A 25701-nucleotide genomic window follows, 5' to 3' on the forward strand; every position below is an offset into this window, starting at 1 on the left:
TTTTCTCTGAAGTAAGATTGTAATTGTAATGGTAATTGTCATTCTAATTTTTGCCAAGCATCTCCTTTTACTTTTACTACACTCTACTAGTTGCTGTTTCCATTGAGATATTTTTCTGTTCTTGACAAACTTCTTGATTTTCATTTATTCCTTTCCTGGCCCCTATTCTGCCTCTACATCCTTTTTAATATTCCTCTTGTCCTTGTTCTGTATATTGTCTGTTATTGTCTCCCATTTTGTGTTTAGGTCTACCTAAATCCCTTTTCATTAAATTGCCCCTTTTCATCATCCAGATTTAAAAAGTACTTAAGACTTTTCTAACTAGGAGCCAAACAATACATTACAGAACCATATCTTATATCCTTTGCCTATGGTAGACAGTCTTTTTAACAATATCTCATTGAAGGAGTAATCTGAGTTTAGTTTCTAGAAGGAACACAGGATTTATAGTGGCAATTTTAAGCCATCTGAGACAACACTAATACCTTCTTTTATATTTCTTCCAGTACCTACCAAAATATCAGAGCTCAGGAAATTCTAATAATCACATTACAGAAGTATAAACAGAATGGGAGCTTCCTTTCAAAATGTGCTTGATAAAAAGAAAGAGTAGGCTTGAAGAACCTGTGGAAGTCCTTTTCTGCAAACTTTTAAACCATAGAAACTGAAAAACAAAGCTGTCAACAGTACAGGGAGAATTTATTTCTCACCCTGCGTGGGTGAGGAACACAAGAGCCACCTGCCTGTGTTTTGATGCTTACAGAGTAACCCCCTATTTATTCTGTATTCATAGGTATGTATTGCAAGTGAAAGGTTTACCCTAGGATTTTTCTTACTCCATTTCTACCCATCTGCCTGAATAATGACCAGCAGTTGTCTTTCAGTCCATTTCATGTTAAGGGATTACATGGTTTTCTAGTTTGCTTCATGGTTTTGGGGTACAGCTAAATGTCCAATAGAGAATCAAGGTAGATGGAGACCCAGTTCACGAGTGACCCCAGACAAGTTTGTATCAAAGCCTCATTTATTGGTTAGCTATTTTAATATCCTGTCCCTAGGAAATGGTTTTTGAATGTGTGAAGAGTTTATTTAATAGTACAGTGTCCTTAATGGGAAGAAGTCTGAGCTGAAAACACCTGATTACTGAAGAGCCGACCCAGTACATAATTGAATACCTTCTTTTCACATAACAGCGACCAAAGAAACATAGTTCTATCTAGTGAAATTAACTGAGAATGTACATACTACCATTCTACATTACTAAACTTGATGATTTTTGATAAATGTATGTCAAAGATATGCAAATGGGAATATTTTTAATAATATTTGTGTGATAATAGCAAAGAAATACAGAATTATATTATCAGAATTTCCAAAACATTGATAATTATTTAATACTAATGTATATGCAGCAGGCATCTTTGCTTGTCATTTAGACATCTACTTTTGATAATGGTTTGATTGCCTGTACGGTATTGAATTTGAATCTAATATAGAAGTCAAAAGCATTTTGAGAATTTCATAAGGACATTCTACCAGTCAAAGCTCTTACTTGTTGCTGTGGTTTAACCTCTGCCAGCGGCCAAGCCCCACACAACTGCTTAGTCACTCCCATTCCAGAGGGATTGGGAAGAGAATCAAAAGAGTAAAAGCTGGAAAACTCATGGGCTGAGATAAAAGCAGTTTAGTAGGGAAAGCAAAAGCTGCACACACAAGCAAAGCAAAACAGGGAATTCAGTCATTTATTCAGTGCTGCCCAGAGAAGGCAGGTGTTCAGCCATCTCCAGGAGAGCATCACACATAATGACGACTTGGGAAGACTAATGCCATCAATCCAAAAGTCCCTCCCTTCCTTCTTCTTCACCCCTCTTTATATGTTAAGCATGATGCCATATGGTCTGAATATCCCTTTTGGTCAGTTTGAGTTACCTGTGTCTCCTCCCAACCTTCCATGCACACCCACCTTCCTTGAGCTCCTGCACCACACACTGAAACAGAGGCAAGAAGTCTGGGAAGAAAATAAGTTGTAGTCCAGCCAAAACCAGCACACTTGTGCAAAAAAGTTGGCAGGATTTTTACTGGAAAAGGTAGCTAAAACATATTCAGAGGTATGTTAATTTTAAGGGAAAAAAGACATAGATCATTGCTGAAAGAATTATGGAACACCAAGGGAAACATCAAGGCCTAATCTAAATGCAGATTTTTTAATTTAAGTAATCAGATATTTTGTAAGGACTACCTCCATGAATGGTGTAGTTGTCATAACATAAATGCATAATTCCACTCCACTCTTTTCCCAAGAAAAAAGATAAAGTTTTCTGTCTGTATCTACCAGGGAAGACAGTTCAGTAGAGCCTCAGTCAATGTTGAGCTAAATGTTCCATGATCCTTATTCTTAGTGTGAGATATGGAAGAGAAAAGCAGATAAATTAAAGCTGAATGCAAAAAAAACCAAAACCAACCAACCAACCAAACAAACAAAAAAACCAAAAACCAAAAACAACAGAAAAAAATCCACAAATGAAATTTATCATTCCTTTATTTGTATAAGTACCTACACTTATTTGTAGGTACTTTACACAATGGGCTAAAATCTTGGTTGGCTTATTTAGAGTAATTTGTCTGAAAATTTTTCTGTGGTGGCTAAAATAATTGATGCCCATAGATTTTGGTTTTCATTTACAGTTATATTTTAAGATTACCCTTTCAGTCCCTTTCTACAGAAGTTGAGTAATACTGCAATCCCACTGGTCTTTCTGCATGACTTGCCCTAATTTGCAGAGCTGATCAAGAAAAAATTGTTTCTTTAATGAAAAAATGCAGGCTTAAATCCTAGGATTCTGCATTGGTGAGACACTAATGTGTGGTCTAATGATAGTAGGGAAAACACGTTTTTGTTTGAAGTTGGATTAGTGCAGGCAAACAGGTGCTAATCAGATCACATAAACCAGTACTGGAGGGTGTTTGGAATTTTATGCCACTATGTTTTCAAAACATCACAGAACTTCAGTAGTTGGTTCAGTAACACTACCTAAAAGCTTAACATGTTAGTGCGATCCCATATGTTTGAGTCTTTCTTTTAATACCAGCACCAAGGGGCATATCTCTAAGGCCCTTTTTCAAGCTTTGGCAGGTACTGTTAATGCTGCTATTGCTAACAGAAAGACTTGGCTGTTTAGAGGAATGTGACAGTTTTAAGTAAATCTGTGCCTGACTACATAACATAACCAGTTAGGAGAGTGAAAAACAAGATAATTTTCAAAAAATAACAAAACACCATATGATATTCTATTTCCTAAAGTAGAATTCTTGTTCAGTGTATGTGAATAAAAAATAGAATGTTTAAGAAAAAAAATATACTTATCAAAGGCAATGATTTTCCAGTGGATTATTTTATTTCATTTCTGTATAGTTCGAACTGCTTCTTTTGCCATAGGCCTTACAAGTGCTCATTTTTTAATCCTTGCAGTGAGTAGGTTGCAGATGACTGCCTATCCTTTTTCACGGTAGGGGAAAAAACCTCCACAGTACATATTCAGAAACAACACAAGTAAGATTGAAAAATACTAGAATCTTCCTCATCTCTTCCCTTTCCTTCTCCTGAGAACAATCCAGGACCCTTCCTAACTTCCTTGGACAGCTGAAAGCTCTAGAGAGGAAAAGACAGTGAAAGCATTTTAGTATGACAAATATTTTAATATCATAAATATTTTAAATTTTCTCTGTTTTACCCACATGTCTTTATCCAGAAGTTATTGAATTGCTACTGTGTATTAAACTGTGCTGGGTATCATCGCTGTACAAAAACACTGTAACGCTATTTACTCTTCAGCTGTTAGCTGTGGATCACTGTACATCTCATAAATACTGTTTTTTCTCATAGTCATTGTTCACTAATAGAAAACAGAGAGGGATAAGATTGCTATAAGAATCTCATATTGAAAAGATGTCTAGTTGGTGATCCTGCTTAGGCTATTTAGCTCCTCTTAATATAATATGTAGGAATAAGTTAATGTGCATGTTTTTCCTTCTATTTCATCTGTATTAATAGTCTCAGCAACTCTGACTATGCAATCAGAGAAACTGACTGGCATTAGTTTCATTTCTACACATACCTTTATTCTTAGAAGTTACTTCATTTCAACATATACAGGATGAGGCTTGCAGTGTTTATGCCTTGGATGTTTGATCTCTGTTTAAGTAAATGGAACTGGATTCACTTATTTAGAAAATTTTGGATGGTTTCTCTGTCTTTGATCCATTGTTGGAATTGCAGAATCTACTGGAAAAAGAGAAAGAAAAGAAGAAGAAAAAACTTTTCTAGACGAAAAGTTGATAAAGGCTAAATGGAAGAAATTGGTATAGCAAGACACTCCTTGGTAATTTTATAATGAATGGTATTACACACATGGACAGGAGATGTCACAGGTAGAGGGGAGTTTGGATTTGCCTTCATATTTTCACCATAAATCTTTCAAGGTCATGAAAATGCAGATTACAGAAACCTTACAGTTGAAGACTGGATATTTTATGCTGAACATGCAAGACCTCTCATGCAATTATTGGGATGTGTTCATGCAAGCATACAGACAAGAGGAAGTGTCTCCATCTGTATGCTGATTGAGAGAGAGATGGATGGTTAATGCTGGATTTTCTTTTCTCTGTTTCAAATTTGAGAGTAACTAGTTAGAATCATCTTGATAGCAAAGATACTATTTCCCAACTCATCTTTTAACTTAGCAGTGTTCTTATGAGCTTAGGTATCTAATTTTTTTTCATTAAATTTAGGCACTTGCTTATGAAAACCTGGGAGTATGAACATGATAAGACCTAGCACATCATAGTTAATGTGATGTTATGGAGGGTCCTGTAAAATTGGCCTTGATAGATTTTTTTTTCTTAGAGTAGGAAAATACTGTGCTATATTATCTGTAAATCCTCCATGAAGTATCAAACACAAGCAAACTGATGCTGATCCACTTTCAAGTTTTGTCTTCAGTTAGACACCAGTTCTTAGCAAACAAGCCTTTCCTAAAACATGAACTGTAGTTGCTGTATGTATAGTATATGCTTCCATTGTTTATAAGCATTAAAACTCAGAAACGATCACTTAAAACATTATTAAAATTCAAAAACGTATAAATAACAAGTAATAGGAATATTTTGTCATGCAGATTCAAATAATGAAAAACACCTACTTGTGGTCTCTTTGATTAAATCCGTCATATGTGTATAAACCCATATTTGGTTGGCACTAAGCCTATGGTTCAGGGATTATACTCCCCACTGGTGTGACTCAGGGCTGGATTACCTTTTGAAATCCTAAAAAGCTGCTGTGACTGCATAGGGTAAGATTTGTTTCTGGTAGCAGTCAGAAATCTGTAAAGGAACATAGGGAATGCTATTACTAGATAGAATCAGTGTTCTGTCTAGACCAGTATCCTGTCTCTGACAATGGCAAATGTCAGAAATTGCAGAGGAAAGTACAAAACTCCAATGTCAACAATATTTTAGGAAAGTTTCCTCTCCAGCAGCAAGCATTTAGTGACTAGTTTAGCCTTGCTTCATGAGGATTTCAATTCTTTTCCCTTTTATTCCTCTAGCTACCTACAGAAACTGGTGGATACTTCTTTGCTTATATTCATGATTGTACAAGCATTTCAAAGAACAAAACCAGGCAGTATTAACTATCCTTTTACTTTTTAAAGTAGTTTCACTCATATACATTTGAAGATATTTATTTACTTTTAATTTTAATGCGTCTCTTTATTTCACTAAATGTCTTTGATTAAAAGGGTTAAAAAATTTTTTTCATGTTTTACATGTCTACAAATTTTCTTGAGTTCATCCATCAAAATATTGTAACCCATTCCAGTATTTCTTATGTGGAGGAAGATGAAAGGGAGTTCTCACATCCTTGACATTTTTGCTGGGTGTCTCTGTTCCCTCCTTTTGTGACATACGCTTTTTTGGTAGCCTGAGTAAAAGTAACTATTCTCTGGGTATTTTTTTTTTCTTTTCTTTTTTTTTTAATTAGAGGTAAGCCAGTAAAAATAGTTCCATGATTATGCCACATTTTATTCTAAGTTTCCCAGGGGACATACTGAGGCCTGACTTCGATTTGGCCAACAAATGGCTTCAATTGAGCAGTTCTGCTGAAGACTGATGACTTTTCGCTGGGCAAAATAACCTGCCCCTCATTAAAATGTAATAATTGTCTGTAAGATTTTTTTAACAAATGCAATGTCTTTTCCATGTGTTATCTCAAATTACAAATATGTTGCTGCTGATAATTATTTCCATATATATATTATCATGTCCTACAAGGCCTGTAATTTCCTTTGACCTAAGCTGTAGTTTGATACATTATTTGATCAGCACTCTTAGTGAGTCATTTTATCCATATGTATTTAGTTAATTGGTTATTTTTCTCCCCACCCATGTTTATATATAATATACTCTACAAAGGAAAAGGAAATCTGACTGCTTGCAGCTGAGTCTAGTAAAAGAGCAATTAGGTTCTATCAGAGCCAGCAGCTGTCCGTAATGAATTCTGAATTAAAATTATGAGTGAAGAAAATAATCCAGCCATCTGCAGGAAATGTGAAAATATTTTTATAACCCAATAGCTGAATTCTGGAAAGGGGTATCTCTGAGATTTCCCAGCTGTACCTACATTAAATTCCAGAATATCCATAGACACAGAGTATGCTGGAACACATTTCATGAACTTGGCTACCCAGTGTGTTTGGCTAACTTCGAACAGGCTGTATTTTTATCTAAAGTAATCAGCATGAAAGTCTCTTTAAATCCTCTCCCCACATCTCTAGAAGTAAAATGCAGCTTTAAAAATAGTCCTGTTATCTTTTCATGGAGGCTTTCCAATCAGTCTTCTGCCCTGAATATTAATCTTTCTTCATTTTTTATACTTTTAGACTTAATTCAGGGTCTCATCACTTATTATCAGATTTTCTCAGTGACTGCTGTTCCAAGTAAATTCTGCATTGTGATGTCTATTTCCTGTCACCTGAATTTTAAAAACATCATAATACTATCCAAGCTTGCTTTACAGCTATCTTGAAACTTTATGCTAAAATTCCCATTATTTCCATTCTAACTGGCCCACAATTTTTGCACATAAGTTCAAAATCCTGAAAAAAAAAGGAAGAGATTAGTGTCTAACCTCTAAATGACAAGTTATGATTAAGAAATGTGAAATGCTTAGTGGTATTAACCTTTCACAACCTGATTTTCTGTGTTACAGAGAATTCATGATGGTATTAAGATTTCAGAGGTTAAGAATTGTTGTAATGAGGGCCAGTAACCAAGCTCTTTAGCGGCCAGTGGAGTATTGTCAAATATTACAAAGGGTATTTATTTTTTTCACTGCTTCATCTAAAAAAAACAGGACTAGTCTTCATATGAGCTCATCAGAGAAGCCTCAGCTTTTTTAATTGTTTTCTACTGTGTAGCATCTCACTGCATTAATACTGTCTTGCAACCAATTAATTTTAAAACAAATCTAGAAGTGGCAGCATCAAGTTTGTCTCATGCTCTGAATGTATCCTCTAGGTGTATCAGTTTTCTATTGAAAAGGAAGAGACATTCTGAGATAGAGGTCCTAAACAAAAGGTCCACTACTACAGTCATATCAGCTTCAAGGTTCAGGACTAAATTGCTGGGTATTTCCAAGTTTTCAGAGTCGGGGAAAGTGGAGCAAGGGAGTGAGAAAAATTTTTAAAAAAATTTGTACACAGATTCATTTAGGGGCTTTGAATTGTGGTTGGTACTGCAAAAACAAAACAAAACAAAAAAGCCAGTGTGGAGTAAAGAGTCCTGGTGATAACATCTTTCTTTCACTTTGTGCTTACCTGATGAAGTCCTGTGTCTGGGTGACAACCTCAGACTTCTTCACTGTTCCATCAGTCTTAAACCCAACCAGAAAAAATCCCAAGGGAAGCTGCTGTTAAGAAAAGAAGAAATTGTTTTCCACAATAGGAATACAAAACACCTAGAATCAGGGAAGGGTCCAGAGGACTCTGGAACGGAATTATTTTACTGGCTAGCAAGTACTTTCAAGGTCTTCCAGTTATCCAGATAGCCCCGGTTCACCTCTGCTACTCGCACTGATAGGCTGATAGCTCTTCTCCATGAAAATGTAATCAAAGCACAGAAAGAAATATTCAAAAGTATGAAGCCACTTCTCAAAACATTCCACCCTGAGAATGCAAAGCAGGTTAACTGCAAAGAAAGGAAGAAATAATTGTAAGCAGCAAGCAGCATAATTTCTGTCCATTGATTTCTCTGCTGTTCTGTAATCTTCACTTTTATTTATTGACTGTAGGATCACAGTGTACTTCCTCTGCTAAATTACTCAGAAATAGCATTTTTTTTTTTGTATTTACTACAGCTGTTCAGGCATAGATCTATCCTTAATTGAAGGTAACAAGTCACAGTAAGATGTCTTTTTAAAATTAACCTTAAAATACTTTATTTTTCTAAACTCCATTTCAGTCAATTTTAGAACATTCTTTCTTTAGTGGAATGAATAATGTCAAGAAGGCATTGTACATTGCAAAAATGGAAAGTATGCACTGAAACTCAACAAATATCACAGAGAAGATATATTTAGGATAGTTACTCTTTGACGATAAATACAGAAATCAGTACATTCATATATAAGATTGTATTTAGAGAAGTAGGAAGATAAGAAGGAAAATATATGAGAACTGAATTAATTTTGAAATAGAAAAATCACAGTAAATCCTTGTAAACAGATAAAATAGTACAGAGGAATAAAGTTTATTTTAATGTCTTTTCTTTATATGACTGAGTAATTCAAGAAATCAGATAACACAGTGATTAAGTAAGGTGTATATGTAAAAATCCTCTATGAAAAGCAGGATTATGGCATGTATTGTTATATAGAATCAACGATCAATTCTGAAGGAAAACCATGATGAGAAAAATAAGAGAGATGAAATAAGGTCAATGAACTTTTCAGTTATATACAATTTCTGCTATTCCATCTCATAAGCAGGACAATAAGAGATTTTTTTCACCAACAATTCATGATTTCAGGAATGAAGCAGATAGAATAATTATGATACTTTGTCCCTTTCAAGAAAGAAGCAAATATCACAATTAAGATTGTGACTTTTCAATGGTACAGTTACCAACGGTGTCAAGTACCTGGTGGCTGAAGTGTTGATTCAAAAGAAGAGTTCTAAGATGATCTGCTTTACAGCTGGGAAATAGAATGTTTATGTCTTTTATAAATATGTAGGATCACAACACCAAATTTAGACAGTGCATTTCAGTTTCTCTCCCAGGACATGTCTAGAATGTTATTTTTCAGAATCCCTATCCAAATTCCAGTGAAATCTAATAAAAGAATTTCTGTAAGGGAAGTTTGTGTCTGTAACATGCTGGTTAATAACCCTTAATTGATCCTTTCCTCTCTGAATTTCTTTTGTCGTGCATGATATTCTGTAACAATGTGTTTCACAATTTAATTATGTACTACTTTAAAAATTACTTCCTGTTTGTTTGAAAGTCTCACCATTTCATTTCATGATCCCAATTCTTATTTGGCAAGTAAAGAGCAATAATTTTTGTTTCATCTTCTGTATGTAACATTAATTTATGACTGATGAGAGGATTTGAAGTGCTCTAATGGAATGTCATTGTTAGAAGGGTCTCTTAAAGTTTTTGTTTTGTTGAACATTACAAATGCTACATTTTTAGCTTGCATGGAAAAATTCACCTTTTAAAATGATTTTAGTAAACAATTATTTCCTATACATGGGATTTGTTAGAAAAAATTTTTAGAAGTTTTGATTCTATGTGTTTTAATATTTGAGGGTTTGTTTGTGTTCAAGTTACAATCTCATAAGACAGCTTCTTATCCTTGATCTCTCCAGAGCTGTACTTGGGATTAGATGAAGAACAAATTTACTTCCTGAACATTATTATACTTTTGCAGGTGCATATTCCAAAAAAATGTGGGCTTAAATCTGGGGCAGTTATATTTGAAGTAATAGTAGAATTCTGAGAATGTACAGACTGAAATGAAAAATCTTATTAAAACACTTCCTTTCTTAAAGGAAGAAAGAAATCTGTCTGGCTTTTGAGTTGTAACTATCCCATGCTTTTGTCTACTACCTGTGAAAACTAGGGAGAGTTCTAGACTGAACCTTATCTGCTTGTAGTGAAATACTCTCCTGTTTTCCAATTTCATTTATTCCATGTTCTTTTTCAGACGTTTTATGTGACTTCAGTGATAAATATGGTTGCCTCCATGCATAGCCTAGGGATAAAGAAAATTCAGTCAGTGAAGTCTTTGGTAAAGCACTGCATCTAAGAAAGTGCTGAATACCATTCTTGTTGTCTGGTACTCAACCATAACCACAGTGAGAAGGAAAGTCACTGTACACTTCAATACACTGCCAATAAATTCTCAAAGGTCTCTTTTAAGCTGCTGTATGATTCTTGAAGCAATCCAGCACCTTTTCTAAAACGAAATTTCAATTTACATCTTTGCACAAGGTCTTTATGTTATTTTGATCAGATGTTTCTTTTCAAAAGGATGTTCAGTGGTTTTATAAGGGCCTTTTTTTTCTGCTTCCTATCCAGGGGGGTGATTTTCTGCTCTGTTCTAATTTGCTAACCGCAAAATGGGAAAATAATCTAAATATTGCTCTTGTCAGAACTACTACAGAATTTCTATGGGATCAGAATTTAATCAATCATTAGAAGTTCCTCAATAAAATCCAGATCTTTTTATATATTTCCCATATCATAACCAATTTAATGGACTTTCAGTTTATAAATGCAAGCTTCATTCAGTCTGAAACAGTAATATTCAATAAAATTTTCCCCTGATATGAGTCAAAGATGTCCTACATGATTTTTGGTCCATATTTTACTGTCTTTGCTTCCAATTAAATGATCTGTGAATACTGGTAATTACACTGCCTTCCTTTGCCAAATCACTGAAGTATCAGTAAAGGGTCATCATTAAACAGCTACAAATTAATCACAAAAGCCAACCTTTAACACATCCATGCAGTGATTTTAATTCAGAATGTCCCCCTTATGCCTCTTCATTTTCCTTTTTTGAATTGTAGCTATTGTAGCTGTATTACATCACAGGACATTAAGCATGTTTCAGCTCATGGGACTGAGTCAGTCATGATTTTAGAAATTGAAAGCAAATGTTATAATACTGTAAATGACAATATTTGAAGCAGCAACAGTTTCCCAATAGGCATGTCTATTTAGCAGATATCTAGGTTTTCAGATTGAAAATTTAATAGTTCTTTCACTAACTGAAACGAAAATTCTAATTTTGACAGCAACACCAGAAGATGCAAACCAAAAGGGCAAGAAAACCAATAACAAACGTAGAAATTATTTGTGAAATTATTCTTATTAGCTGAATTATCATGATTAGCAGATGAAAGACAGGGATTTTTTTTAATATATTTCAGTGGCTTATTAGTGAGGATTCAAACTGTGTGGCTTCTCAGCAGTGTATCATGGTATATTAAGAAGGCTATGTAATAGCGGAAGAGAAAGAGAAATGGGATAAAAATTAGGGCAGGATAGTTTCTTTTATATAATAAGCTATTGTAGTTTGGAATTAGAAGGTATTGGGGGCAGGAAGGGCACATTTCAAAGAGTTAACACCTTCATAGCACTGGTTCCATTTTTATATGGAAATTCAAAAGAGTAGTTTGGTAGACACACGTCAGTCTAATGGGCAGAACTAGAATGTAGTGAACATCTTAAAAGAGTAAAACATCTCACTGGATAAAATGGTCCAGAGAGATGTGTGTCAGGAGCCCAAATGTGTCCATAAATGTAGTGTGTCACCCTTCATCCTTACCATGAAATGAGTGCATAATAATGTGTTTGGATCTGCTTTCATTATCTTCACAACTTCTGCATATTTCTGTAGACTAGCAAACATCTTCTGTGCTAGAGTATACTAATAGCTATTACTCTTTGAGTTTGCTCATGGAAAAAATAAATATATAAATTATAATAAAAGACATGAAAAGAAGTGAAAATTGTTCATTCCAGCTGAAGGCGCAAGTTTTTACTGGCTTGGGATTTTGCAGTTGTGGTCTGCAGGTACCAGTGACCTTTTTGATGTTCCATCTGAAAAATGGCATATCCAGTTATAAACATGATGTTGGAACAGCAATTTAATGCATTATAGAAAGAAGAACCATATTCTAGGTTACTGAGAAAATCTGCCCTGCCAAACTTTCATATTTCTCACTTGGCCCATGGTTACTAAACTGACAAAAACTGAATGTGAAGAGTAATTATTGAAGGAGCAGTTTAAATATTATATAAACCAATCTGACATACAAACGTGTGCTACTTCTGTTCATTTCCATTACAAGAACAAAATAAAGCCCAAAGAAAATCACAACAGTGAAATAACTTTTTAAGGTTTTCTCCATGATTTTTAGCAATGTTAATGTCAGCGGGTTTTCCTGAAATGCAGAGCTTTTATTATACAAGGTAAATGAACTAGGATAACTATAATTTTGTTTCTTTTAATTTTTCCTTCTCTACAATTCCCACTGATGAATATCACTGAAAGGTAAATTTTCTTTAACTCAGAATACAGGTTAATTCTTGTCAGAGTGGCATCTAAGAAAGTTGAAATTGATGTGCTTGGTCTATTAGCAGAAGTCCTCAGCTGTTTGAAGGGAACCTGCTGCTTGGAGGAGTAATCCTTGGCAAGGACATGTGATTAACAATATGTAAATCTACTGTCTTAGAAAGAAGACTTGCCTTATGTTGGATAAAAGATCTTTCTATTTTGTACTTCCTTCTGATTTGGTTATAAGGAAAATCAGTTTTACTGGTAATTGACAAAGATTCCTAAGAAATAAGAAAGACTAAATAAATAAATAGAAAAAATAAATGTTTGACCTTGCCTATCAATTTCAGAATGGTTTTAGAATATTTAATATCCATTGAAAATATAGAAACTGTGAGAAGTTTTGGTTTATAGTTGTCCTCTAGAAGCTTGATTTTAATTATTTTTGTTTCTTTCTACTCTACTCAAAAGATTGCAGTTCATAGTGTTCTTAAATATTCTTAGCTAATCTCAGTGTCTTGAGGGTTTATAAACTGTTGCTTACTATACTATGTGTTTCATTTTCAGTCACTAACTGAAAAAAGTTAGGCATTTAGAAAACCTGGGACTATAATTCATTGTTGCAGGCATTATGTGATCCTGGACAGAAAAACAATGTACAAATCCCATCACATTTTAAACTTCAGTTTAGTTTAGCTACACATATGCAAGTAGTTGCAACAAAACCTCATTAAGTTCAATCATACAAAAAGGTGTTCTGATTTGGTTCACTGCAGGTGGCATCCAAACAGTTGGATTTTCCCCAGCCTATAGGTAGCACAGCTCTCTAGTCATGGGTCTGCATTGCAAAGACTAACAGTATGTCCTAGCCAAGTGAAACAGCAGAGGACAGAACAAACTGTGTTAATAGAGCCCCCATCAGCAGGGCTGGGAGATGGGTGGAAAGTTTACCAGCAAAGTATAATAGGAATACATAAGACACATTTTCTGTTAGATTATTGTTTGCCAATAAATTTACCTCTGTAAAGAGAATAGCAACAACAGCATGTTTAATGACTTAGAAATCATGCTACAAATAAAGCTTGAATTCTTAGAGTATTTATCATCTCCAGTAATTTCCATTTTTAAGAACATACATCTTGAGAACATGTTGCGAGGTGTTTTATTTCTGTCATAGTCAAACCTGAAACTACAAGTTACAAAGATGTCATATAAAAGCATTCTGTGTTCTCAATTGCTTTTAATTCATGTTTAAGGAGTTTACTTATTTCAGGGCACCAACCTCTTTCATAAAAGCTGATGTTCATATTCAGAAACATGTGGTATTTAAATCAGCATTACAAAAGTTTAAATCTTGAATGATGTAAAAGTAAGCACAGTGAATGAAACAGCCCATGTTTTCTCTCCCGTGTTCATTTCTTTTAGTGCTGGAGTCGGCAGGACTGGCTGTTTCATTGTGATAGATGCCATGTTAGAGAGAATAAAGCATGAAAAGACTGTAGATATTTATGGCCACGTAACTCTAATGAGAGCACAGAGGAATTACATGGTTCAAACTGAGGACCAATACATCTTTATCCATGATGCACTGCTGGAAGCAGTGACATGTGGAAATACCGAAGTGCCAGCCAGAAACCTGTATGCATATATCCAGAAGCTGACACAGATAGAAACAGGCGAGAATGTCACAGGAATGGAACTGGAATTTAAGGTACTGGGATTTTATGTTGTGGGTAACCAAAAACAAATGATGTAACACTGAAGCTGCTCTGTTCTCCACCACTTGTTTCCAGTAATCAGAAGATTAAAGACACCCTTAGACTAAAATTTTAAATTAGGAAGATGGTTCTTTCTAAAAAGTACAATTCAGTTCTCAATGGGTGTCTGGATAAGAACCATTCAGTTGAGGTTGATTTAACCATGCTGTTCCTTTATTGTTACTATATCTTGAAATATGTGTTTGTGTAGTGATTTAATCCTGGAATTTGTCCAAATGCACTAATGGAGCAGACATTGTACTTTTAAAAGGTATTAAAGAAGCTTTACAAATATTTGGGTAATGCAATAGAATATGGAAAAGTAAGCATCTGAAGTTGAAATTATTCATTAATGGCTACTGAGCAGAAATTATAAAACCTGATAGTGTCACTTGTCTTTGTTATACCTGGCCTTAATTCTTTTAACTTGTTTTCAACAGCGTCTTGCTAGCTCTAAGGCTCACACTTCAAGATTCATCAGTGCCAATCTTCCATGTAATAAATTCAAAAATCGCCTTGTCAATATTATGCCATATGAATCCACAAGGGTATGCTTGCAGCCTATCCGAGGAGTAGAAGGCTCTGATTATATTAATGCCAGTTTCATTGATGGATACAGGTACAAAATAGTGTTGTGTCCTTATCTTTACTGTTTTAAAAGTTTACAAAATTGTTTATGTAATTATTTCGAAAAAAACAAAACAGTACAGAAATCTAGTAATTTTTTTGTCTGTTCAGGGCTTGTTTGATTGGATGTTTTTTAAAATTTTATTAAAGGGTTTATATTTTTTCCCCATGTAATATAGAAAAATTTTGTAAATTACATAGAATCTTAAAAATTATATTTTAACCTGTGTTTAAGCATAAGAGCTCTCAGTATGCTTTACATGCTGAAAGTTAATGAGACCTCAAGCATGCTCATGATTTGGACCCCTATTTCTTCACAGTTTTTCTGTTAAAAAGGATATATAGAAATAAGGTACAGGAGATACACTCTGTGTGTCAAGGTGATAACCTACAGTCTTGGGACACTGCCTAGGACTTGATCTAACCAATGAAGGCCTTTTGTATATAAACAGATGTGCAGCCCACTGGCCTCTTCATGACAACATGAAGCAGTATGCCCTCAGCTGACTTAAAGCAGCTGGTTGAAAAAGACATGAAAGGGAAATGACATCATTTGCCTATGTTTGCCATAGTTTAGGTGTGCCTGAGTATCCATATCCACAGAGTGAATTTTCTGAGCCTCAGCTCGTAATTGAAAATAAACTTCATCTCCACTATCACCCACAAAGGTATTGCTGTTGCTTGGAAGAAGCAAGAGCAACACAAACTGGTCATCATCTTACAAAGCTGTTGATCCAATCTTTTAAGATTTTGGTGGTAGCTTTCCCCAGTAGGATTTTAGGGCCTGGAAATTCACACTCCATTCCCAAATTTTCTTCCTGCCTTACTTTTGCTGGAGGCATCAGACTGTTGAAATGAAGTTAATAAAGAAACTGCTTGATGCTATAATTCCTAAACTTAATAGATTGTTAGACAGTTATTTCTATAAAATGAACCAGCACAACTAAGTGTTTCTTAAGTGCTTTTTACAGCACACAAAATTGAGCAATTAGAGTTGCATTAAAATTTAAATAATAATGATAAAGTCATACATCATAATATTAACAGAGTAATTTTCCTCTCAAAGTTCTAAAAATAAAAAGCCATAGTTTGATTAAACAATCATAATAAGGTTTTATTGTGCTCATTATTAACAGTATATACATTTTCCCTCCAGATAAAGTTTTCTTATAAGCAAAGAACATGAGTATAGATCCAAAATAATACTGTAAATAATACTATTAATCTACTTTTGTTTTTTGGGTTTTTTTTTTTTTTTGTTAACATAGACAACAAAAAGCTTACATAGCTACACAGGGTCCTTTAGCAGAAACAACTGAAGACTTCTGGAGAATGCTCTGGGAGCATAACTCTACAATTGTGGTCATGCTCACTAAGCTACGAGAAATGGGCAGAGTAAGTACTGCTCTAATATTCCTTTTCTAAAATGTTGGTTACAGCAGCTCTTTTCATTAAAATATTTAATTCTTAGGAATATCTAAAGATGAGAATTTTGGTTCCTTCTTCTTTTGAAACAGGAGTGGCCTTCCTGGTCATAGGTGTAAATTTTTCCAATCTGTTGATGTGTTGCAATGGACAAACTAGACATGGTGTGTTTGTGTGGGACACATTGAGATTCAGCAAGAGAGACCATTGCTGTCTATTGAAAAGGAAAGATCTCTCTTTTGGAAACTTCACTTTTGCAGCATCTCCTTGTAAAAATGTTAAAAGAAAGTGTGGTATTTTTTAGATTGGAATGTCTTCTGTGTGTTCTGTGCCGCACATGAAAGTTTCATCCCCCAGTTTACAGTTCTTTCATTGGTACTCTGTCTACTGGAAGGAATGAAGCAGTCTGCTATCTGGACAGGATTACATCAAGAGAAAGCTGGCATCTGATAAGTGAAATCTGAGTTAGACCATGTGTCTGAGAGAAAAGAGATTATTCAGGACATGGCTAGTGGATGCAGAGATAGAGTAGTGACTGAGGCTGGGGCGACTTGCTCCAACAAGCAAAAAGGAAGAAAACTGAAGGTGGTATCAAGATTTAAATTGAGATAAAAATTCACCATTGAAAATTAGATTAAGGATAGCTCTTGTCACTGATAGACAATAAAACTGAGCAGAAGTATAAACAAGTTCAGATATACGGCAAACAATGAGAAACCATAGGCAATGCAGTATTAAAGATAATTTTTTACTGTACACCAACACAAGCAGCTCATGTTCCTGTCACTATTGACACCTTCCATGAATATTATACTTAGCGGAGTAAAAAAGGGTTTATACCAGTTTATGGTAGTGCTCTCAAATAATAGGAAATGTATTTTATTTTGTTATTTCATAGGAAAAATGCCACCAGTACTGGCCTGCGGAGCGCTCAGCCAGATACCAGTATTTTGTGGTAGATCCAATGGCAGAGTACAACATGCCACAGTATATTCTGAGGGAATTCAAGGTTACAGATGCAAGGGTAAGTCAACATAACATTACATTTGTTCCCATAAGTTTAAAAGAAAGTGTTTATTTCTTTCCTTTTTCTGTGTTTGGGGGTTTTAGAATTTTTACTATTATTAAGAAAACCCAGAGATATACTTTCTACAAGCAATAATAAAAAATCAGATTAAGTTATTTTTAAATAAATGGGATCTTTCTGTAGGAATGATTGATTTCATTCAGATCTAGCATCTGGGCAGCACAATTTTATAGTTCTGAACTATTTGTGCCAAAATACATTAGATTATTTGAGAACTATTTTCCTCTTTTTCCTCATTTTCTCCTTGATTATTATTGGGTACAATTTTTGCAACATAAAGTGTTGTTTTGTTGTTTTGCACCACCCTTGAGGCTGAGTGAGTATGAAGGTTAATATACTGAGATTTTAGAACTGCAAAGCAAATGACATTCATAAGAAAAGCTGGACAAGCTTTGCACATTATAATTTGATTTTTCATGTAGTATATTTTCAGCTCTCTAGTATATCTGCAGAATAGATACATGCAGCTGTGACCTTAGCATCCTCATTTTCATACTTCATTTCTTATCTGAATTCCTGAGTCCAAAACTGAGTACTCATATAAGATTAAACACACATAAACTTTTAATGTATGTTTGGTGTTTCTCAGACTTGATTTCTAATGCTTCAGTCTGTGTGGCAGGAAAACATACTGTCAGCCTCTGTTTCTGTAGGCACTGTGGAATAACACTTGTTCAAGCAAAATAGCAGGGTGTAATGTCTAGGAATATCATGAGTATCTACTCAGAGTTGCCTGTCAGCATCTGAAATATTAGACTTCCTCATGGTTAGCTAGACCACTGCTTTTAATGTGAGCATCAAGTAAAATTGGGTAGTATTGTTAGTATTGTATCAAGTGAGCATATGAACTTTTTGTTTGGCAAATGAGATTCAGGTGCAGATTTTTGTAAAGGAACTGTAGATACATTGGATCTGATTTTCATTCTATTTGAAATGTGAATCATATGACTCATATCTTCTCTGACCTATTTGTGCTTAAGAAAAGTGGAGAACAGGCTCCTAGCATCAGTCTTTAAACACGCTTGGAAGCAGAGGTAGTCAAATCCAATTTCACTGCAAATATCCTGATAGTTTTAATTGATTTTCTATTAAAAGTCTGTCTCAAGTTGGAAGAATTATCATGTGACATAGTTCACAAAGCTCTGATCACAAAATTACAGTTATAACAAAAAGCCATAGCTGTAATCAAACTTTCCCCAAATATTTTGTATTATATAAAAAATTCCTTCAAGACTTTGTATTGCAGTAGAATATTTAGGCAAGTCTGCTTACCTACAGCTATGAAACCAGTAAAGGGCCAAATAATTAAATTTACCAGAACTAATTTTATTTGACATGATATTAATAAACCTCTTTGAGAAAGCATTAAGCACATTGAAGGTCCTGATATAACATTTTACTGTCACATGTTATTGCTTCTCAAATTTTACGAACCTCCTTATCTTGATGGTCCAAATTTTGTTAAACTCCTCAGTGAGCTGACAGCACCATCCTAAATTTTCTAGTTATGCTGGAAAACTATATTTCCTTCCAAATTTACTGGGAAATACTTACCAAAATGTACATTATAGTTTTCCTCTAGTTAGGCTTTTGTGGCTGTCACACCCAGTAATTGAAATCGTTGGACTAAATTGTTGCACTCAAAGAAGAGTGAATGCTGGAGTGATTGCAAACATCCTATGTCCCTCTCATCTCCAAATCCATCTGTACTGTTATAACACCATCCATGCTCTGGCAGAGCCGAGATGACCAGTTATTCCACAAGGACAAAAAACAAGGCACTGTACCTGTTTAGATGCCACCAGCAAGGGTCTGCTGTGGAACTCTCTTTTATTTCTGAAACTGAACTGAGTTGTCATATGGTGAAATTGACCTCAGTAACTGTTTCAAGTTATTGCTTCTAACTGCTTTGTACTCACTTTCTCTGGAAACTCAAGAGGTCAATATGTTGGGCCAGTTTTATTTAAGGCTAAACTATTAGTGATGGTAATATCAATTCTAAAGCATAATCAAAAGACAATTGAATATCCCCTGTGAGGAGGAAGAATAAATCCAAACGGTCAGCCACTATACAGGATAAAACATTAAAGCCCACTGTGCCACACAGGGATTTTAAAGTACTTATTTTGATAACTAACTGTGCAAACTGTCACAGTATTTAAAAGTAAAGATTTTAATAAAATTTGGCATTTGTATCTGGACTGCTGTTGGCAAGAATCTCATTAAAAGAAATCAACACACTTTATAATGTCAGTAGCAGAGGGAGATGTAAGAAATTGCAGATCAGTTCCCCATATGCTTTAATGCTAGTCTAACATAGACTAAGTAATTTTACCTCTTTGCTCATTAAATAATATTAAATAACAGAGGTTATTGTCATTTCACAGACTTGCATTGAAATACTGAGTTACTTAAATCATGAAACATACTAATACAGTTGGTATATACACACCAAAACAAAAATATTTACCATTAGATCTATTTATGACAGAGAAATGTGTTAACTTTTCCAGTGACAGACTGGACTTAAATAAATTAGTGTCTTCCTTACTTATTCTACCTGGAAAAAGTAAGTCAGATTTCAGGTTTTCCTTCTTTACTTTGAAAGAATAGAAGGTTATTTTGAAGGGAATAAAACTGTACTTGTGTCTTCTTGACAAATTTTTATCATCTGCCTAAGGCTATCTGGAGAATGCAATTTCATTATGTCTTTTTTGGAGAAAATGGGATTACGGAAGCCATTATCAGAGATGTTTGTATTAACAAAATGCCATTTTTGGAACTAAACATTTAGTTCTTTGTGTTGATGCCCACAATAAATCCAATTGGGTGAATATTTTCAAACATTACCTATTTGTGTAAGTGGAAAAAAGTGCTTCACAGATACAGGCCACTAAATTGTTGCTGTGACCTAGTAGAAGTACACACTGTGAGGGTCCTCTCATGGAGTAGTTTCTGGTACACACACACATTTTTTCTGTTTTCCTCACTCATCTGAGACACAGGAGGCAAAATCCCACAGAACCAGAGGAAATATAAAAGCAAATTATTGGGGTTTCCTTTAGTTATATTTAAAATCATTTCTATATAATTTCGAAGATCTGTAGCAGTTGAATGCTTGTGGTCTAAGGAAAAAGAGAAAGATTATTCCTGCCTCCAGCATAACTTGCTGCTTTTTGATGGGAATCTCCAGTAATAATGTCAATTTTTCATGAGTTTTACTTAGAAGAAAGTTCAATTTTTCATGAGTTTCACTTAATAGAAGACCATTTTGAAGACATGACAGGGTAGGTGCTTAGAAAACATGATGTCTAGAGGCACCAGTTAACATCACTAGCTCATATTGCCATGATTTTGAACATTACAGTCATGCAGATTGACAGTGTCAAAATCATCAATGTTTGAAAATGCAGAACAAATTTGCTTTATTCATTTGTATTGCATTTTTATGTGTCCTGACTTTTTGCACATTAAATAGGCAGATAGCACAAGTTGGCATTTAATAATTCCAGTGGCTTCATCATAAAAATAACTATGATGCTGTAGTCTGCACTTTAAAGAAAAACTGTTAGTATTCCTAACCATGAGGATTGAAGAGCTTCAGATGGCTTGTTTTGAGAAAGGAAGCCACCCAATGTTGGTGAATTAAATGAACCATTATTGAAGAGAAATTTGTTAAACAACCAGCTTGCTTATCCATCTTCTTCCAGGAAAAATGTTCACCTCATAGAAAGCAGCTTACTGTTAAAGATAACATCTGCAAGGAGAGCAATGACTAAACAAGTCTTATCAGTAAAGATATTCCTGCTGTGAAGTAGTTGAGCATATCTCAGAAATGGAAAGCCAGATTAGATGACCTTATTCTACCTGATCTGTATATAAAGGAATTTGTAGTCCACAGGATTCAAAACATAATATACAAAAAAATTAATATACCCCTCATGGGGTTGTTATAGCTTTGACCTCAGGCACAATTTTTACACCATCAGAATGCCAGACAACTCTCCTATGCAGTGTGGAAGAGAATCCATGCAATATAGTTAATGAAACTCATAATAATACTTCGGACTGATACAAAGGCTTTAATAGTAGTACTGCAGTTGAAAGAGTTTCCATAAATGTAATCTTAGCCATTCCCCATCTCCTCTCAACATCCTTACTTTGTGATTGTCTTTATGATAATTCGCTGACCAACTTTAAGCCACAGCAACGTGCTTTATTTGTGTCTTTTGTTAAAGGATGGCCAGTCCCGAACAGTGAGGCAGTTCCAGTTCACTGACTGGCCAGAACAAGGAGTGCCAAAGTCTGGAGAAGGATTTATTGACTTCATTGGCCAAGTGCATAAAACAAAAGAGCAATTTGGTCAAGATGGACCAATTTCTGTTCATTGCAGGTAAGTAAACAAAGTTTAAAAACAAATAATATGCATATTTGGTTTTTTCCTAAAGTTGATTGGTGGTTGTGGTGAACATGTATATTTAAACAACATTTTGATTACATTCATCATGTAATGTAATAGAGGATCTAAAATGGAATAGCATGAACTGCTTTATGAAATGGGAACTGTTCTGTGATATTCCATTTATACAAAAATTGTTTTTCAGAAACATGATTTTTTCACATATAAATGCTTCTAATTCAGCAGAAAAGCAGTCTGGTCAGTGCTGCCCACAGAAGGCAGAGGAAGAGCCTTATCACAAGCTACTACATCTGATATTTTTTCCACTAGAAATTAAAAGCTTTTACTTTGGTAGGAATTATTAGCTGCAACCAAGCTAGTTAAACCTCAGTGGCACATTAGTAGCTATCAAAATGAAGCAAAATAAAAAAGGTAGCTATCTCAAGAAAGGGAATGGAATAGAAAGTGGTGGTTTAGAAATTTTGCCTGTCAAAGAAATCATTGAGGTTTGAGTTTATGAGTTCTAGCTTCAGAACTTCTGCTCATTTTTATGTGATGACTTCCCTCCTTTGCAATTGCTATGCAGATGAAAATGACTTGCATGGTGGTTAGAAATAATCCAGCATGGGCTTTTTAATATTCTTGTATTTTTTATTTATTTCCTCTACAGTATTCTAGAGTCTATAGCAGATGGCCAAAAATAATATCTTTATCTCTTATCTCTTATTTAATAAATTGTTTTCTATAAATTCCATTAGGATTTTAGGCACTCATTTTTGTAATATGAAATTCTTTTTTGTAGATTAAATATTGTTATTTATATAACAGAGATGCAAAATAATGACACAAATTGCAAGTTCTTACTGCAAGCCAAGTAGTGCCCCAATATTATCATGAAGACAAATAAATGAGTTTGCTAGAGCCTAGTAAACAGAGGGAGAGAAATTTTCATCTTTCCCAAGTCAGGGGTGAACATAATTTGAGTTCTTTACGATCCTCTAATCTGAAAGACAGACAAAATAAATGTATTGGAATACTTGAATCCTACTTTTCTTCTGTGCCTAAAAATTTTTATAGGCTGCTGAGGAGAGTAGCATTGCAGAGCACTGATTGGGATTCATTACACGAGGGGGAGGAAGAACAACCCAGATAAGAATAAGCCTTATTCTTCAACATTAATGAGTTTTGAGAGGACAGGAGTAATAAGCAATATTTATGCCTTTATGCAGATAAGAAAGCAGAGCAGTATTTTTATTCTAGGTTCCTTGTACATACAGACTTGTCCACTTGTGACTACAGTGAATACTGCTTCCAGTACATTACATATCCCTCCCAAATGGATGTGATCTTTCATGGTAAAATTATGGACTTCCACCATTGACATTGCTGGAAACAAAGTCAAATGCAGTGTAACTAATCATGGCTTGGTTTTTAAATGTCTTTATCATTATTGTAATGACTATTTAGGGACTGGTAAGGCTAATCATCCTTGCCAGTGTTAGCTGACTTAGATGAATAGGAAGTGTCCCTAGCAAATTAGTAAGATTGTTTATTTCTTTCAGGAAACACAAGATCCTGGATACCTGTGCTTTCCTAGTGTCTGAGGAATTACTGAACTAATGCCTCCAGTTTGTACCATGATGAGTTCTACAGTGAATTAAAACACCCCTAGTGTCACTTCCTTTGGGTCTCCTTTACAGTCTATATAATTTTCACAAGCTTGCTTTCTCTGCTACATAGTAAACTCCCCCAATCCATAATTCTAAATCTTCTTTTTCCGTAACATTTTTACAAATAGGTCAGTCTGTTGAATTAAAAAATTTCTAACCTCATGAGGCAGATACTTAAAACTATTTGAGAGAGCAATGGGCTATTCATCTTGAAGTAAAATTTTCACTTAAACCAATATTAGATATTTATAGTCTTTTTATTCCAGCTTTTAGCTCAAGACTGAGGAAGACCTTTCCCAGAATGCAGTCAAGATGTATTTGTAATAATAAACTCTTCTCTCTTACAAAAAATCAATACATCCACATAGTTCATTAAAGCATCTCAAATTTAGTTTCTAGTCTAACTTATGAATCATGGGGAGTTATAATGCATCATGAAGGATTTCTTTACTCTAGAAATCCTAAGCATCTTTGGATAGGAATTGTTCCAATGTTAAAGTATGTTTGCCACTCTAAGAGGAAGAGGATCAATTTCCCACAGGCTTTTCTCAAGACATTACACTTGAGGACCAATTAGGATTTGCAAGCATTGAGATGTTTCCATATTAGTTTCTCTTCCTCATTAAGTCTCTACTGGAGACACTTGCTGATTTTTTAAGTACCCAAGACAACAAAGGAATTTCTTCCTTTTGCTCGAGATTTCCAAGTAATTTTTTAAAAGTAACAAAGATTTGTCTACTGTATGAGGCCAGAATGCTCTCACACATTTAGAATTCTTTTTTTTTTAATAATTAAATAGCAGTGCAGGACAATGTAAAATGGTAGTCTGTGTTCATTCTCCTGGTCATTTCCTGGGCTACTTAGTTTAGATCACACTGTAATCAGTCTGCAAAGTTCAAGCTGGTTCCAACGAGCAGGTTCCAGGATTTTTCAGGATGTTTCCAAAGTACTAGCTGTCTAATTTACCTCATCAGGCACCTTGCTCTGCAATTGCTTTAGATGTCCAGGACTGTTATTATATCACATAGGTAAATCACCACTGACAACATGGTGTGTCAGTGGTGTGTCAGTTGTCCTTTGGCTTCACCAATCTCAAGGCACACAGCCTATGCAAAATTGATAAATCCAATTCCATATGTCTAATAGCCCTAAAAGAGCTCTGACCTAGACCAAACACTAAGATACAATCATACAATTTTAACATTCAATTTCTGCACTACTTTTGTGAATTTGCTGGATTTCTGTCATAGTTCATACGAACATTCAAGAGTTCTTCAGGATTTTCCTGTTGTTCATGCTGTTCCATTCATCTGTCTAGTGAATAGGTCTCATAAATATTCAGCTTTCCAGGGTTATCTGGCTGGAGAAAACCTTGTGAAATTATTAGCATCAACAGTGAGATGACAAGGTGCTTGGTTTCCATCCATAGAAGTTCAGACTTAGAAAGTCTTTTTTTCTGTGTAGTTACCTGTCTCTTTTGCAAAAGATAATCATCCCGATTGTTTAATTTTAAAAGCTGACAGTTATTGGGTGTATTGATGGCAAGAATTTCCATCACTTCTTGAGGGTTAAAGCGGACAGAACAGAGAGCAAAGAAGCCACATATATATAATCAAAGAATACTTTTAAGACTAATATAGACAAACATGGTAAATGTATAGACAAACATGGTAAATGTATATCAGCATTGGAAAGCAAAGATCCAGACTGCCAGTCTTGAATAAGATCTGAATTGACATCTTTCTCTGTCCATTATTTGAATGTATGAACAAGTTCAATATTAAATGAACATCCATACTTATAACTTAAAGTAGAAGGTAAAATAACACAAAGATGTGCAAAACAGGGCATATACAAGACAAACTAAAGTAAAGCAAGCAGTAAAATGTATTTTGGCTTCATTTTCTCTTGTCAGTTCCAATATATGTTATTGGCAACAAATGTTAATATTTGCCTTCACCATGCAGTGATATTGTATATCTGGATGAACAAATCAAGTCTTTGCAAGGAAGACTGGAGAGTCTGGATATACTCAGTAGATGTAAGGTTAGCTTGAGTGCAGTTATTCTTTTGAATGCAATGTGGTAATTTGCTGTGGAATTTTGCTTAGTGAG

At 34.7% G+C, this 25701-nt stretch overlaps 1 protein-coding gene across 40 annotated transcripts in view; it reads left to right on the forward strand.

Annotated features, from left to right (window-relative positions):
• Positions 1-25701, forward strand: part of PTPRD (protein tyrosine phosphatase receptor type D) — a 1154223-nt gene that overhangs the window by 1121891 nt on the left and 6631 nt on the right. For all 40 annotated transcript variants that reach the window (XM_071425013.1, XM_071425049.1, XM_071425014.1 and 37 more), the window contains 5 exons: positions 14048-14333; positions 14820-14998; positions 16275-16401; positions 17330-17455; positions 21757-21911. In XM_071425013.1, coding sequence (XP_071281114.1) covers positions 14048-14333; positions 14820-14998; positions 16275-16401; positions 17330-17455; positions 21757-21911 — 873 coding nt within the window. The remainder of the gene's footprint in view (positions 1-14047; positions 14334-14819; positions 14999-16274; positions 16402-17329; positions 17456-21756; positions 21912-25701) is intronic.

The sequence above is a fragment of the Agelaius tricolor genome, unplaced genomic scaffold (assembly GCF_023055355.1).
Source record: "Agelaius tricolor isolate 1412-34295 unplaced genomic scaffold, bAgeTri1.0.p SCAF_4, whole genome shotgun sequence".
NCBI lineage: Eukaryota > Metazoa > Chordata > Aves > Passeriformes > Icteridae > Agelaius > Agelaius tricolor.